The sequence below is a fragment of the Prosopis cineraria genome, unplaced genomic scaffold (genome assembly GCF_029017545.1).
Source record: "Prosopis cineraria cultivar Desert tree isolate PC_DT_omini unplaced genomic scaffold, ASM2901754v1 PC13, whole genome shotgun sequence".
NCBI lineage: Eukaryota > Viridiplantae > Streptophyta > Magnoliopsida > Fabales > Fabaceae > Prosopis > Prosopis cineraria.
Window position 1 is genome coordinate 1484057 of NW_026555344.1, and position 17204 is coordinate 1501260.

The 17204-nt window shown below is 32.1% G+C and overlaps 2 protein-coding genes and 1 pseudogene across 3 annotated transcripts; all 3 read right to left on the reverse strand.

Annotated features, from left to right (window-relative positions):
* Positions 1-1152: 1152 nt before the first annotated feature.
* Positions 1153-3202, reverse strand: LOC129291447 (clavaminate synthase-like protein At3g21360; annotated as a pseudogene).
* A 4524-nt stretch (positions 3203-7726) lies between these two features.
* On the reverse strand, positions 7727-10675 carry LOC129291102 (clavaminate synthase-like protein At3g21360). Its single transcript, XM_054928259.1, has 3 exons — positions 10231-10675; positions 8962-9215; positions 7727-8357 (listed from the first exon to the last, which is right to left on the reverse strand). Exons 1-3 carry the CDS (start codon positions 10591-10593, stop codon positions 7994-7996), a joined length of 981 nt encoding a protein of 326 aa, XP_054784234.1. The 5' UTR covers positions 10594-10675; the 3' UTR covers positions 7727-7993.
* Positions 10676-12916: 2241 nt separating this feature from the next.
* Positions 12917-16497, reverse strand: LOC129290177 (probable serine/threonine-protein kinase At1g01540). Of its 2 annotated transcripts, XM_054926883.1 has the most exons (7): positions 15590-16497; positions 14694-14798; positions 14484-14606; positions 14213-14383; positions 13827-13956; positions 13521-13730; positions 12917-13287 (listed from the first exon to the last, which is right to left on the reverse strand). In XM_054926883.1, exons 1-7 carry the CDS (start codon positions 16177-16179, stop codon positions 13123-13125), a joined length of 1494 nt encoding a protein of 497 aa, XP_054782858.1. In that variant the 5' UTR covers positions 16180-16497; the 3' UTR covers positions 12917-13122. The 2 variants fall into 2 exon arrangements, with proteins under 2 accessions (XP_054782858.1, XP_054782859.1); XM_054926884.1 differs by lacking the exon at positions 14694-14798.
* Positions 16498-17204: the final 707 nt, after the last annotated feature.

Below are 17204 nucleotides of genomic sequence, written 5' to 3' on the forward strand. Positions count from 1 at the left end.
TATATGTGTGTAATTAAAATAAATAAAATAGAATGACATTCCTTCCATTTTGCTAAAATTATAAAAATCTTCTTTTTATTTTGTAAACATACATTGCAATATAATTTTTAATACTATTAGGAATATTTAATTAATTATTCCTAAAATCTTAAATTTTATTTGTAATTATGTTAAAAAATTTAAAATTATTAATTGTCCCTTATGATCTAATTATATACTCTCTCTGAGACACAATTCAAGAACTTCAAATAATTAATTATGTGAATATTTAAATAAATAATTTAAAATTTTATTTCATTAATTTTTTAACTGCGTGTTAAAATTTTTTAAAAATTACTAAATAAATACATTTACCTAAGTAAAAAATTAAAAATATAAATAAAAACGTAAAAAATATATATGCATGAATTTTTTGGGGTGATTTAAATAATTTTTAGTCTACGTTTATAGTTAAATAAGAATATTTTGGTCCAACATATATTACTTAATAGTTAATTAACATCTGGATCAATGAAAATAAAATTTTAAAAATAAAAAGTATGTTTTATAATTATTCATAATAGGAAAAGTTCTTATATGTTTCAAAAATAGAAAGGAGATCATTAACACACAAAAAAAATAGAAAGGAAAAATATATATAATTAAAATAAAATAAAAGGAGCTCAGAGTGTTTTACTCAATTAAAATTGATTTATTATTATCAGTTGATAAAGAATAATTTCCACTTCAATTTATCATTAAATCAATTAACATAATTATTCCATTATTATTTTAATTACAATTAAAACGAATGTTTACTCAACCTTTGTACTATTTATTATTTTAAGAAAACATAAAAAAATATTAGCGACTAAATATCATTAATCTTTTTCATAAATATCATTAGAACAAATGAGAGCTAAAGTAAGATTAGCGACTAAACTGAAATTAAATTTTAATTATCAATAATCAAAATGCCCTTCATTCATTCATATATATATATATATATATAAATTCACTCACCAAAGTTACCGGCTAATGAAAACTTAAACTCATGACTCAAAGCCATTGATATTACTTGATTTAATTATGTAGACTGTTATTGAGTATAAAGTAGGGCCAATATATTTGGACATGACTAAAAATCTAAATTATCGTTATAAGTAGCTAAAGTTCTCTCAGAATAAGCATATCATATATTATAGAATTTCTCTTGCAACAACAAAATATAGAATTTCATTCCATCAACTTCAAGGATTATTTCTTTTCCAGCTCTTGTATGTTCGCTCCCCTAACAATTTTTTTCAGCAACTAAGAAGGGTGAAACAAATATTGATACCCAGATTAGACTCCTTCATAGCTGCTATGAGTTCCGAGCCAAAGTAAATAGTTACTATCATTCATGGACACAGCCAAACATGGGGGAGCCAGATCACAGAAAACTTCAGGATTACTTTGCAAGAGAAGCTAGAACCCTGCGAGGCGGTGTAAATGTGTTCCGAGAATGAAGGACAGCCAGATTATCAATCAACAAAACATCATCCTTTTGCCAAGGAATCGCCACAGATTCCTCCCCTTTTGCCAAGGAATGGCCACAGATTCCTCCTCCAAGACTCTGATACAGTCATGGACTACATCACCTGGTAATGGCTTGCCATCTCCGAAGGTCACAGCCTTCACAGGATCGTTTCGTTCATCTTTCCACCCTGCGTATGCAGCCACCAAGCTATTGAACCAAATCTTGCGTTGTCTTGCCTTGTCTTGCTTTATACCTGGGATTGGACCCATGATTGTTTTCACTCCTCCATCTTCCAACCATTCCAACTTCATTCCCAATTTGGCCGCCCTGTATATGAAGTAATTCATATTTTTGCCAAAATAACTTGGATACTGGTATGAACGTAAATTGAAGAGTTAGTACATCATGGATCATATTTTCTCCCTGCTTGAATGCAATCTTATTTCACAGGACTATGGCACAAGAATTCAAGTCTCTTCCTTTTCTAGAATGACCATGTTAACTCTTAAGAAATGTTAATTATTGTAAGTATATAACTTCTATATTATATCATCCTTGAATCTGTCAGATAGGCTAACAGAGATTTGATGATGCCATCCCAAAGTTTTTCAGAAAACAGAAGATGAAATGCTAACAGACTTCTGATCAGCTCTTTCATTCCAACTAAAGTGACAAGACAGAAACATGACGGACACAATAACATTAAAGTCAAAATCTACAAACCTTTTTTCAGCTACGGTCTTGCCTTCGGTCAAGAAGGTGGATTTCCACCCACGCCCAATTGGAGACAAAGGATTGTCCTCTTCCCCTATAACCCTTATGTATATCAAACCATGCTTCTCTAGCTGTTCAACAAATTCTGGGTGCCTCTCCTTCATCTTCTCATACACAACATGGCTGGGAACAATTGGAGTTTCACCTCCACTCACAGGCAGCACTTCGCAGAAGAAAAACAACTTGGAAGGGAACTCAGGTATCTGTTGATAAACCCCAATCATTAATAAACACAAAATGAAAACTTGTTCAAAAGCACACTCCAAGGAAGTAAATTCATGTTGTTAACTGTGTATCAATCAGATCAAACAAATGGTTCAAGAAACATTGACATTGCAGTATGGACGACGTAACTTCAGAAAGAATTTGACTCTAAATGTAAACTCGTTCTGGTAACACCTAATAGATCGAAACCAAATGGAAGAGAAAACATTAACATTTCAAGCCCAACACGGGATTTCCATATTGAATCTAAGATAGAGGTATACCGTACCTGAGCCATTTCATGGTGGAAATGAATCTTCTGGTCAGGTGGGGATTCATTAGCAGTAAAAACCCGACCCACGACATTAGCTCGAGGAGCAGCGCCACCCACGAACGGAAACTCCTCGTAGACAAATGCTTCGACAACGTCATTGAAATCGGAGGCTGTGTTGACTGGGAGTCCTCTGAGAAATACGGCACCTGATTGAAGAAGCAGCGGTTCCAGGAATTGCCTGTACAATTAGATGGAGTGAGTGAGATGAGACAGAGACGAGGAAGAAGCAGAGCTCAGCGGCGGAGACAAGACGGAAGGGAATTGAATTCCGTCGTAAATCTTTTGCTGTGGAATTTGGATTTTGATGAAGGTGTCTTCCATTGCGCCGGCTTTGTTCAGTGCAAAGAGGGAGAAAGGGAAAAAGAAACATTGTTGGAAAAAATATAGAAACCTAAGAAAGAAAAGAAAAAAATGTAGAAAAGGAATGAGAAGAAAAATAACATGAGATTGCCTGGCACCTTAGGCAATTACCCCCTCTATTTTTATATATAAAAAAAACCATACCATATAATTTAAAAAAGTCAGTTAATTATAATAATTATATTTAAAAATTAAAAAATTAAATTAAATTATCTTATATTAATTAATACAAGTATGTATTAATTATTTTTCATTAATAAAAATTATAAAAATTTTATATTAATCAATATAAATATGTATTAATTATTTTTTATTAATATAAATTATAAAATGTAAAAAATGTATAATAAATATTTTAATTAATGTAAATTATGAAATGTGATTTAAAAAATGTATAATAAATATTTATTAAAATAAGTAATTTTATTTATATAAAATAATAAATAAATAATAATAATTTTTCTAACAATAAAAAATAAAGGAAGTATATTTGTTGTAACGATTTTCACCTCTTAAATTTTGTGCATGCCGTGCATCTTGAGTAATTTTTGAATTGGCATTATTATTGTCCATCCGTTACTTTTTTATATGCATTCTAAATCATCCTTCATTAAAACCACGTCACAACCTTGAGAAAGACTTTATAATTTTTGAATTGGCATCATTATTATGCCTAAAGCCTTTCTCACATGCATTCTAATCCATCCTTTCTTATAACCCATGTTTTATTGTATTTCTCTTATCTGGTAATTCATGCTAAACCTAAATAAATTTTAAAAAATTATAGCACTTAGTATGGAAAAAAATGAAATTTCTTATAATTAGGTTTTGGGAAAATGACAATTAAAAACCCTAGTAAGACCATTAATTACAATTAGAGTTATTGATTTATTGAAATTTTAATAATGGATTATAGTACTTACTTGAAATTAAAACATATGAGTTTAAATCAAAAAAGATACTATTAAATTCACTATTATAGTTGGGACTATTATTAAACTTAGTTGTGAAAACTAGGATCCAAGCTTGAAAATGAAATTAACAACAATTTCAACCCATAATAATAATTTCAGTGATTCCAACTCAAAACAACTGAGATCCTAATTTTTTCAATTGTAATTAACAATAATTCCAACTCATTATAGTAATTTTAATAGTATCTTTTTTTAATTTTTTAAGTAGTTTATCTATGTACTGACAAGCATAAAAATTCACAAATGATTGTTTTCATTTTCAAAAGTGAGTTTAGTAAATTTTTAAGTGATTATCATAACACCCTAATTTTTAGATAATAAAAAAATTATGAAATTCATGTCTCATTGAAGATAAAATAATAATAATAATAATAATAATTTATATTATTTTGATGTTTAAATTAAGGAATAAATTTGTATTTGAAGTTATTTGAGAGTAATAATATAGTTAAATATTTAATTATAAATTAAATTTAGGCTTGAAGTTATATAAGAGATATTTATTAATTTGATTTTTGTATATATGTATGTGTATGAATGAGAGAGAGAGAGAGATAGTTTATAGTTATACCAAATTTGGATACCTCGGTTGGTTGAGAATAATTTATTCAAATCTTTAGTTGTTTTTTTTAATGTAATTGTGAGACCTATATTCATCCTTTTATATTATCTCTCTCTCTCTCTCTCTCTCTCTCTCTCTCTCTCTCTCTCTCTCTCTCTCTCGTTGTTTCATCTTCTCTCATGCAAGGAGTGTTTGTTTTTTCCCCCCTTCAAATGTGCTCCAACTTTTTAATTTAAATTAACATTAAAAAAATTATTTATTTAAAAAATTAATTTCATAGTTATTTCTTAAATAATATTAGCTTTTCAATGATATGATTGTTTTGTAGAGTATAGCAAATATTTTGATTAAAATTTTTTTATAGATAGTTAATCTGATGTTATGATGAACTAAAAATACATGGTAAAGTTATTAAGGATATAGTAAATATTATAAAATATTTCTTTGAGGTTAAAACTCAAATTTAAAAATTTTTGAGTTAGACTTTAGATTTACATAGTTAAATTTATGTTGAATCTGAGATGTAGGAAAGAACTTCTGATTATTAAATAATTATTTAAGTATGAATAGATATTTCTAAGGCTGTAGAATGGTGATTTGAAGCTTGAGGGTAATGTTTGAATTTTTAATTTATTTTTAAATGAATTTTTAGAATATGGAATGATGAAATTGTGATACTATAAATGATTTGAAGTTTAAATATAATTTATTAAGGTATGAGAATTTTAGAGAGGAATTTAAAAAGTTAAATGAGGCACAAACCTTAAATTAGTGTTAATATGAATCTTAGATCTAAAACTTTCTAACTCTTTAAATTAAAGTTATTTATTAATTTTAATGTAAAATTAATATATAGTATTATGAAATAATTATGAAGATTATATTAACAAATAGAGTGGTGAAAGAGGAGTTGTGAAGGGAAACTTATTATTTAGTACACAAGGTAATCGTTATTAATGTGCTGTGATGAGTGTGTGTGTGATCAGTTATGTGTTGTTTTGTTGTTTGAAAAAATTATGAATTATTAAAAATAAATACTGATATATACTTGTTTGGAATTATCGCCAAGTGAGTTAAAAATTTGTATTTATTTATTATGATGAGATATTATTGTTTGATTATATTCTTGTTTAGTTGTTTTAAATGATGCATGACTTATCAGGGTATTTTAATATATAGCGTTGTTGGGAATTTCTATATGGTTAATTATTATCATGTAGTAAGCCTTCATTAGACCCAATGTATAGCTTGGTCCAACTCATATTTGGCAGGGTGATTTGATGTCCAGGCATGGCAAAAGAATGATATAAGGTGTAGTTATATAATTAAATATTTATTCGGTTTGTTTGGAAATATTATTTGGTTAAATATTTTTGTATGCCCACTTATAATTAGTTACATCTACATGTATTATTATATATTAATTTTTAGTTATTGGGACTTTCAAGTCTCATTCTCTGTGATTAATATTTTTACAAGAACGAATACGGCTGAGAGAGCACCAGAGGCATAATTTTAGTTTATGATAGGCCACCTTTTACGTTGCCTCTTATTTAAATTATATAATGTATTGGGTGCTAACTTAGGACATATCTTATTTTACAGAGTATATAGCCTCTAATCCTTCTTATTAACTGCATTTTTATGACCAAGAAGATCGTGTCTATCCCTTTTCATCCTTGACCTGATTTGAAAATCATGCCATAAGAATCCTATTTGTCCCTTATGTTTTTTTTTATGTTACTAACATAACAAACTTTACTTGGAAGCATTAAATATTGAGTGAAAAGGTATTTATAATATGAACAAATGTACATCTTATAATTATATTTGTTAAGGATAAGTGTTAGATTATGATAAATGTTGTGCAGACCCGTTTTAGGTATTATTGAACCAATGTTATATAGGCAGTGTTAGTACTTAAACAAGACTTGTGGTATATTGTCTTGAATATACACTTGGGTCACATAACAATATTAAAAATTTATATTTGGGAATTGTTTGGGATTCTACCACCTTAGGATAGGCTTTTACACCAAATGTTGATTTAAAAATTATTTTTTTTTATATGAATTGTTTTATATTATTTTTCATTAGATAAAATTTTATTATAAATACATTTTGAATTATCATGATAGAACTTATTCATTATGTTAAATTCTTTCTACTATGATAGGCTATTTGTAAAATATTTTATTTGTATGATAAACTCTTTTCCACTATAGTAGAGTTTTAAAAGAAGTTTTGTTATTTATTATTATAGTAAAAAAATTTCTACTATAGTAAGGATTCAATGAAGTAAAAATAATTTATTGAATTAATAAATTGTGAAAAATCAATCCAAAAATTTTAGGGTGTTACAATTATCATATATTTATAAGTGCCTTCTGAAAGTTTTACAAACAAATTTTAGTTTCATACCGAAAAACAATCATATTCCCAATTGTGATCTATAGTTTTCCTAACTAAGATTAGTAATAGTCCTAATTTATAATAGTAATTATAATAGTGTCTTTGTTTTTATTTTAAACTTATATGTTTTTAATTTTAAGTAAAAACCATAGTTTATTATTGGAATTTTAATAATTCATGATCCTTAATTATAATTAATGATTTATGAGATTCTTAATTATCATTTTCCCTAACGTATTTTAGCTTAGATTACCATGAATTTTAGGCCATATTTATTTGAATTTGGGCTAGCCTAAATCGTTATTTTTCAAAAAAAAAATTAAAAGAACAAAAGGCAAGTTGAAATTGAAACTTGAAAATTGAAACCCTATCCCCATTTTGCATGCCACGCCTTCACGCTTTCCTCTCCCTTTCTTCTCGTTTTGAAAATCCTTGCAGTTCACTTCAATTTTATTACGAATATTTAAATCATCGTGGGGATAAAAAGCGAAAAATAAGTACTTAATATTCCTTTTTTTCTGGCCAAAAAAGTACTTAATATTTCATTATGATCATTTTACAAATATTTTTCTTGTATATTAAAGTAATAAAAATCGAATACTGCAATATTTTGCAACGATGAAGAATATTATCATTTCCTCAATTTTCCTTTACATATAAAAATGAATCGACTTTTCTCATAAACCACCAAGCATAGGTATGAATTATATAAAAGTATATTACATCTAGCTTTGCTCTAATTTCTATTCCCCTCAATATTTTTCCACCAACTAAGCATAGTATATGGAAGACCAATGTTGTGGTGTTGCTAACGAGTCGAGTATATATCTCTCTATGAGTGACGCAGCCAACCCAAATCTCAAAACGCTTCGAGACTACTTGACAAGCGAAGCTAGAACCCTGCGAGGTGGTGTAAATGATCTTCGGGAATGAAGAACAGCCCAATTATCCAGCAACAGAACATCACCTTTTTGCCAAGGAATGGCCACAGATTCCTCCTCCAAGATTCTGAGACAATCATGGACCACATCACCTGGTAATGGCTGGCCATCTCCGAAGGTCACGGCCTTAACAGGATCATTTCGTTCATCTTCCCAGCCTGTGTATGCAGCCACCATGCTATTAAACCAAATCTTGCGTTGTCTTGCTTTGTCAAGTTTTATACCTGGGACTGGACCCATGATTGTTCTCACTCCTCCGTCTTCCAACCATTCCAACTTCATACCCAGTTTAGCAGCCCTTCAAAAAAAATTCATGTTTTCAGCAGGTTCATATAGAAACTCTAATGTGACAGATATGCCATACAATAAAGGAGTTGGTAAATCATGGATAGTATTTTGCTCACTGCCTGAATGCAATCTTGTCCCTTCCATGGTTAAAGAATGCCCGTTGATGAAATACAAGGACATGATTTACACGTCTACTAAACCATATTTTTGACACAAGATAATTTCTTAATATGCAATTATTATGTAATTACAAAGAGTGATATACAATGAAGGAAAATCCTGGGAATACTGACATGATTGGTTTTACCAATAAGCTCGTTCATGAGTCATGACCGTAACTAAGCTCGGTAAGGATCAAACACAATTCCTATTTTTACCCATACCAATTGAATCATAGACCAAGAACCATGGCATAAATAAGATTTCTCGGACCCATATCATATAATCGCACCATTCGTAGCAGTTGTCAAACAGGAAAACTAAGATAGATGGTGTCATCCCAATATTTTGCAGAAAACACAAAATCTAATGCTAAAAGAGTTCTCTCATTCTTGTGCAGCAAATCGTCAAGACAGAAACACGACACAAAAATATTAAGGTTAAAAACTACCAACCTTTCTTCAGCTACGGTTTTGTCTTCGGTCAAGAAGGTGGATTTCCACCCTCGCCCAATTGGAGATGAAGGATTGTCTCCTTCCCCTAAAACCCTTATGTACATCAAACCATGCTTCTCTAGTTGTTCAACAAATTCTGGGTGCCTCTCTCTCATTTTATCATACACAATATGGCTAAGAACAATTGGAGTTTCACCTCCACTCACAGGCTCCACTTCACAGAAGAAAAACAACTTGGAAGGGAATTCAGGTACCTGTTGAGAAATCCCAATCAGCAACGAACGCAACATGAAAGTTGTAAACTGATCACTCAAAAGCATATTCCAGGGATGTAAAAGTTAAGCTGTTAACTGCGCATCAATCAAACAAAATGGAACAAGAAACATTTACAATGCAGTATTTACTTTGGATATTTTTTTTTTTAAAAAAAAGAGTGATACAAGGAATGTAAACTTAATCTGGTAACACCACATCAATCAAAAGAAACTGGTAGAAAAAACATTAACATTACAAGCCACTCTAACAATCAAAACATGCATACAAAGTAAATACTGAAAGAATTTTAACACAAGAAATGTAATTTAAGCTATTAGGACAATATCATCCAAAACTTAGCGTAACATTATCGAATCAGGACCACCAAGGATTCTCCATTTATCTAACCAAAGATCAAATTGATCTGTTCCAACTTCCAATAGTCAGCATGCTTTCAAAGTAAACATTGAAAGAATTTGGCACATTAAAGGGGAATTTTCACGGTTAAATAAAAAAAGGGAGCAAAGAGGCAAAAATATCTAATAAATCATCAACCAGGAATATCTCATAGCCTAAAGTGAGGAAAAAATGCACGAGTGCCAATAAAGTTATTTTTTCGGTATATTTGTGACAAAAATATTAAATTTCAAATCTAAAACATAACAGTCAATATCTTTGACTTTTAACAGTTTGGTAACAGATGAACCCATAGAAATACCTCATGGCCTCATGAAACTCTTGCACTTTCCCTCACAATGACTTTTGGGTATATTTGCCTTTTGTCCAAAAAACAACTCGAGCCAAACATGAATTGTCCACCAACTTAACTAAATGTCAAATTATACCACCCTAAGAAGCACCAACATTAACATAACAGAACGACACAGTATATAGACTCGCACACACGTTATTATATGATTGCATTAGAACATGATACGACTCTAATGTTGAAGCTCCACATGTTAAAACACTAGAACATGCTTGTAGAACAAGTACTGATAGAATTTGAGACACCTGAGCCATTTCATGGTGGAAAGGAATTTTCTGGTCGGGTGGGGATTCGTTAGCGGTGAAAACCCGACCTACAACGTTAGTCCGAGGAGCAGCGCCACCCACGTACGGAAGCTCCTCATATCCAAATGCTTCGACAACGTCATTGAAATCGGAGGCTGTCGTCAATCGGAATCCCCTGAGAACTACGGCACCCGATTCAAGAAGCAACGATTCCAGGAATTGCTTGTGGATTTGGATGGATTGCGTGAGAAGAGATAGAGAAGAGGAGGTAGTGGGGCTCCGCGGAGACACAACGGAAGGGAATTGAATTCCGTTATAAAGCTTTTGTTGCGGGATTTGGATTTGGACGAAGGTCTCCCCCATTGCTCGTTTTGCTCACTGAGCTTTTCGGAGGGAGCTTATGAACCCGCATCCGTAATTCCGAGAGATCCTTTCGGATATATTTTCATTTTCTTCTCCCTTGGCATGCTAATGTGACCAAGTTCAGAATTCAGAGGCATTTGGATTTTTGTGCTGCCTTTTCTTTTTTTTTTTTCCAAATTGGATTTTCGTGAGCCTTTTGCAAATATAGTTGATGTCTTATGTCTATATTATAAAATTAAAATAAATACATAATTCAATATTTATTATATCTTATATTATAATCTGTTTATTATATTTATCAATAATATATTTATATATCAATAATAAGTTTTTTATAAATTTTTAGATTTTTAATAAAAAACCTTTTATATATCAATATAAATCAGCCGTATTTTCAAATTTTCAAAAATTTTGGAGTATAAATTTTTTTTTTTCAGCTAGTGAGCCAATGTATCCTTAAAACAAGTTTTTTTTAAGCATACTAATTATGATTTTACAGGGTGAAAAAAATCATGATTTACAGTGATGATGAAATTAATGATACTTTCAAGTTTTTAAAAAAATAGTACTAAAATTTTTTAAAGAATTACTCCCTCTGTTCACTGTAATAAGAAATTTTTTAACTATTTTACACTCTCAATAAATTAATTAATAATCTTTAAAATTACAAATTCCTTCTAAATTAATTTTTATTTAATAGCTTATCTCAATAAATTATTTTTATTAATTATACTCTTAATTAAGAGTATTTTGAAAAAAATTATATTAATTATATCTTGAAATATTTAAAATATCTTAGTTTTTCAATATGCTACTTTAAAGAGTATCTCATAATACTGGATAGTGTAAAATTGTTGCTTCGATTTTATTTTTTCAATTATTGACTTTATTATTTTCTATGTAATTATATGTTGAATTTGCAAATTTTCAATCTTATTCTTTTGAGATAAATAGCAAATATACTTGAATTTTAGTTGTATTTTACTTTTTAGAAAGTTTCATTTTTATAAAAAAATCTTAAAGTTTCTTCTCTGCCAGCATGTTTGGGAGGAGAGCTTTTGTAATTTGTATGATGGATTGTCTAACTTTCCTTAATTATTGCAGGTGTATCCGGTTCAATTGGCTTTGATCTTTTTGTATTAACTATTAACTAAGTTTCTAATTCTTTTTCAATATCTGTAACTAATGATTATAGGCTCTTTGTTTCATTGAAACCCTCTTTCTTGGCATTGCTCATGACTCTTGTATTGTAGGCTTTCGTTTCAATTCATCTTTTTATCCAAGAGAAAAGAAAGATTGGTTCATCATTTTTATAAATTTAAAGAAATATTCAACAACTAAAAAGAAATGTTGATTCTTTGTTTGGAGGCGCAAATTTAGTTTAAAAACTGAGTGAAACTACAAATGTTTTCTTGACTAAGAACACTATAAAACAGGGTCGGGGTTTACTTGGGATTGGCCTTTGGGCCCATTTGCTGTCCCAAAATGAACAGAGCATGAATTTGAATAAAAAAAATTTGTTTATTCCTAATTATATATATATATATATATATATATATATAAGTTCTAAAGAAAAACTAAATTGGTATAGGGAGGTTTTGAGTTGGGACAGCTCAAAGGCAAGAGCAAGGGCGAATTGCAGAATTTCTTGTTAATTGCACGCTTCTTCAATATGACGTTGCTTATCCAAATAAAAATTTTACTTGAAAGCCCATATCAAATATTAGCTATTTTAAAAATATTTAGAAATAGTTTAAGTCTTCAAATATTAAGCATTCTACGTTTCGCTTCCCCGGGAGAAAAAAAAGAAGAAAAAAAAAGGGCAATTCATGAGTAGGGAGAAAAAGTCAGAACCAACGGAAACTTAAAGCAGAAGGAGACAAAAGGGGGCGTCCCCCGTGGATGCACTCACATTCTCAAGCTTCTAACCTCAACCGCCAGCTAATCAAGTGATTGTCATCTTCTTCCCATCGTATAGTGCTTCCACTGAGAAGAAATCTGGCCGCCCTGCCTGTCTCTTTCCCACAACCCTCCATCACTGAAGTTGCCATTTCATTTTGATCCAATCCTGTTTGCTTATCCACTACTGCTTCTTTCATATTCACACGCACATTACATTTTCATATTCATAATCCAGCTAGATAGGATTATCAATGTAAAACCCTTCAACATCAGTTTTCTTTGCTTAAAAAACTTGATCCTATTGTCTAACATTAAGAAAATAAGTGTCCAACCACTCAAACCAGCCGTGATCAGTTATTATTACTTCCTTCGAATATAATAAAATAATACATCAATCAAAATTAAACATCACTACCATTAGTTTCGTTGATCTTCAATCAAGAATAAACATCTGCTTATAATATAATGAATAAGAGTGTGTGTATAATACATGTGAATCCCATGTCGAGGTTTGAAGCAAGAAGGGCGAGTAAAATTGGGGTACAAATAATAATTGGCAAACTACTACATATCAGAGGATAAAAACATGTTGCCATTTTAAATTATAAACAGCTAACTGTCAGACCGTTATCTCCACCTAGTTGGCTGATGATGACTTCTACTACTATCATCTGCTTCACTTGGACCAGTGATCCCTTCTCCATTACTTCTTTTATCTAAATTCAGTTCCTTCTGCTCTTGACGATCGCGATTGGAATGCGAAGGCTCTCCCCTGATCCGGCGTTCCTGAGGCTGCAAAAGAACAAAGTATAAGGCTCTATTTAGTACACAGAATTAGAATATAATAAAATAAATAATTTTATGAATGAAAAATGCATTTCATACACTCAAGAAAATAAAGATATAACAAACATTACATATCTTGCTTTTTATGCTAAGAATTTTTTTCCTATCATGCAACTACAGAGGGTTTCAGCATTGTGGAAGAGTCTTGAGAATGATCTAGGCAGATGAAAAGAACTCACATCCGGGAATAATAGGTCATCTGCCTCAAGCATGTGGATGACATGCCCCATTTGAGGCCTCTTGGTAGCATCGGGATCAACACATCGAAGAGCAACCAGCAGTGCGCGTTTGAGAGCTTTCGAAGACGGTATCTCAGGGAGCTTAGGATCAACTAGTTGCTCAGATTTTCGATTTCCAACCATGGCTTTTAACCAATCTATTAAATTAACCTGAAAGTTTTCCGGTTTCAACAGTTAAAACAATCAGAACTGCAAACACATCAGGCATATCAATAGTTGAAACTCTAGGTGGTCGCGTTTTCTGACCTCTCCTTGTGGTCTACCATAATCAACAGGACTTCTCCCAGTAATGATCTCCATGATAAGTATTCCAAAGCTATAAATATCACTCTTCTCAGTCAGCATTCCAGTGCAGGCATACTCTGGTGCAACATAACTGATGGAAGGAAGAAAAAGGAGAATCATATGACCTTCAAATTTCTCAGAGTAAGATTGACTCATCGTTTATTGTACTCACTCAGGAATTGATTATGGGGACAGAACTTAGGTGATATGGGAAGAGACTTTACTGGTAGAGTCAATAAACGACATTGAATTATAATAAATGTTCGCATGTGATATTTTCATTAGAAAACCTGGTAGAAAAGACCTCAATAGTAAAGAACATATTCGCTTAGCTTGATCATACTTACCCAAATGTGCCCATGACTCGAGTTGTGACATAACTATGCTCAGAACACAAGAGCTTAGCAAGCCCAAAATCTGAAACTTTTGGGTTCCACTGGCGATCTAGGAGTATGTTGCTAGACTTTACATCTCGGTGAACAACCTTTGGTTCGAGACCCTCATGAAGATAGGCCAATCTGAAAAGAGTACACAAGAAGCACTGTGATAAGAAGTCCGAACCACTGGTGCATCAACATGGATAGTATTTTTATGCAGATAATTCCAAGAATATAATACCCTTTTGCAGTGCCCAATATGATGTTCATTCGGATATCCCATGTCAGAGGGCTTACAGATCCAACATCCCCATGAAGCCATTGTTCTAGATTGCCATTGCCAACATATTCATACACAAGCATCCTGTAAAAGAAGATAATACGGTAATACTTATATTTCTTGAATATTGTTCCAAGTATCAATTGTTGTTATAGAAAATTATATCAATGCCTGTATGCTCCCTCAACACAGTATCCGAGCAGCCTAACAAGATTCTTGTGCCGCACACGACCAATAGCTTCGACCTCCACTTTAAATTCTTTCTCAGCTTGGCCCCTCAAATGAGTTAAACATGAAGTTGAAGAGCATTATCAATTTAGTAGTGATAAAATAAAGGCCCAGAAAGAAAGTTTATTCTTTTCTTCACTCAAGTAAGTCACTTTAGACCCAACTACTAACATCAACAGCACAACAATGAAAAGGGAAAGATTTTAAAAGGAGGGGGGAAGGTTGAAGTAAAAGAGAAGAAAACACGGGCCTACAGTCAAAAGCAAATCACAGCTTATGAGAAGTCTTGTGCATTACTACGAAGGAGAAAACCAGTAAGCAAACTCCAATCGTGCTTTTCTTTAAAAAAAAAATAGAAACACAGAATTTTAATCTGCTTTTTCCTTCGCCTTGATTGAGGCTTTAAAGGACAATTCATCATCTGGGAATCCAATCAAGAACCCAAAAAGATAAAGTAGCCTTTCAATTTGGCGGCCAGTGTGACTGTATATGTAAGAAACTAATATTCCAGCGGTAAGTATACCATCGTTTTTCTAAATTCTTTTACAAAACTGCATATAAGTTCGAAACCGGATATGAACCAAACAAGATAGACCCCATAGAGAAAGTTGAAACATTAGATTTCTCCAGCGTGCTCCAAACATCTAGCATAAAAAATCATACTAGCGGCAACAAAACAAAACTATATATGATTAGATGAGAGTAATTCAAAGTAGCTCAGTTATTAGGAAGAGATATTATGTGATCATCATATTGGTTCGTCTCAATTCCAGTGAAGATCATTCTGCAAGTAAAATCTGAAATGAATGGAAAGGGGGAAAAAAAAGGGCAATACATACTTATTATTTAGAAGGTTTTTCACTGCAACTCGCGTACCATCATCAAGTACTCCTTTGTACACTATTCCATAGCCTCCTTCACCAACCACGTTTTCTTCACACAGCCCATTAGTCGCAGCTTCGACCTCTCTCAGAGTGTACCATCTCCCCCACCCCAGATGGGAGACTTCTGGCCCAACACTCCCACCACCAAAAGACGACGTCGTTTCAGAAGCACTCATGGCCGTACCCCTGCTCTCTCCACTAGAAATCCGATCGGAAAACACCACAACCCGGTGCTGTGATTTTCCGATGTCAACATGGATCTCCGGCGGCGGCGTCGGGTGGTGCTGGTTGGGTCCAGGTAGGTGGACGATCTCCTGGATTTCCTTCGATACAACAGGGGTTCCAGCATCTTCAGGATCGTGAATCTTTTTTGGATTGTGGCAGCGCCGTTGGCGGCGAGAGGTTAGGCAGAGGGAGAGGAGGAAGAGAGCGAGGACGATGACGGCGCCAACGATGATTCCGACAACGACCCAGAGAGGGAGGCCAAAGATTGACGTGCGTTTGGAGAGCTCTTTATCGAGAAAAGCGGCGTCGTATACTAACATCTCGTTGTTGTTCCAGTTTTTGTTGTGCGAGGGGATAGACACACAACGCAGCACAATGCACGCACACTCTTGCTACGAACTGGGTCGCATTGGACTTTTATCAAAATTCCGAAAAGAATGAACTCTTACGGCAATCATGGTTGAAGCTCCGGCGGGAAGGCAATGGACAATGGAGTAAAGGAGGTGAGAGGGAATGGGGTGAAATTTTTGAATCGAAATGAAGGAGAAAGGGAGAAGTAATGGTCGGTTAGTGAGAGAGAGGAGAGAGAGAGAGCGTGTGTGTTTGTTGAAGTTAGAGACACAAGACCGGACCAGCAAGCAAAGACGTTCATTGTTTAATTCAGATTCAGTGACCGTAAGCTTCTGTATCTGTTTTATTTTCTTTTTTTTTTTTTTGGGGTAAAAATCTGTTTCTTTTCTTTCGTATCGAATTGTCTTTTTAATTCTTTACCCAAAAAAAAAGTCTTCTGATTAATTTTGTCTTTAACACAGTCTGAATAAAGGTTTTGAAATATTTTTTATGAAAAATAGATGAAAAGTACCACTCACAGGTATAACGTGACATAGAGTTAAAAATTTGAATTTAAATAAATTAATTTGCTAATAAACCAAAATAATAGTTAAAATGGGTTTATTCTTGGTTTTAAGTTTTGACTTCCTCATTATCATTTATACGCAAAGAAATCGCGGGTTATTTCATCCTAGGAGTAGTATATAGCTCATGAAGGAGCGTATTAAAATTAAGATTTAACTTTTCTATTAAATCAGTAAATTATTAAATCAATTTTTTAATTAGTCACTGATTTAATAGAATATTTTGTTCATGATCTATTTAAACATGATTCAATTATAATTTTAATCATTAACCCTTGAATTAGCACTTTAATCAATTATTCATCTAGTTTTTGGTACCTTGTTGGAAAGATTGCGCACATTAAATAAAATAGTATGTATTCAATTTAAATCATATTAATTTGACATTAATGAAAATAATTTTAATTTTGTATTTTTTTTTGTAGAATTTT

Coding starts and splice junctions, on each gene's coding strand:
- LOC129290177 (XM_054926883.1), bottom strand. CDS start 16,179: ATGTTAGTATACGACGCCGCTTTTCTCGATAAAGAGCTCTCCAAACGC. Junction 14,384..14,483: donor ATATTGGGCACTGCAAAAGG/GTATTATATTCT, acceptor TACTCTTTTCAG/ATTGGCCTATCTTCATGAGG. Junction 13,288..13,520: donor ATGACCTATTATTCCCGGAT/GTGAGTTCTTTT, acceptor GTTCTTTTGCAG/CCTCAGGAACGCCGGATCAG.
- LOC129291102 (XM_054928259.1), bottom strand. CDS start 10,593: ATGGGGGAGACCTTCGTCCAAATCCAAATCCCGCAACAAAAGCTTTAT. Junction 9,216..10,230: donor TCCACCATGAAATGGCTCAG/GTGTCTCAAATT, acceptor ATTTCTCAACAG/GTACCTGAATTCCCTTCCAA. Junction 8,358..8,961: donor AAAACCGTAGCTGAAGAAAG/GTTGGTAGTTTT, acceptor TTTTTTTTGAAG/GGCTGCTAAACTGGGTATGA.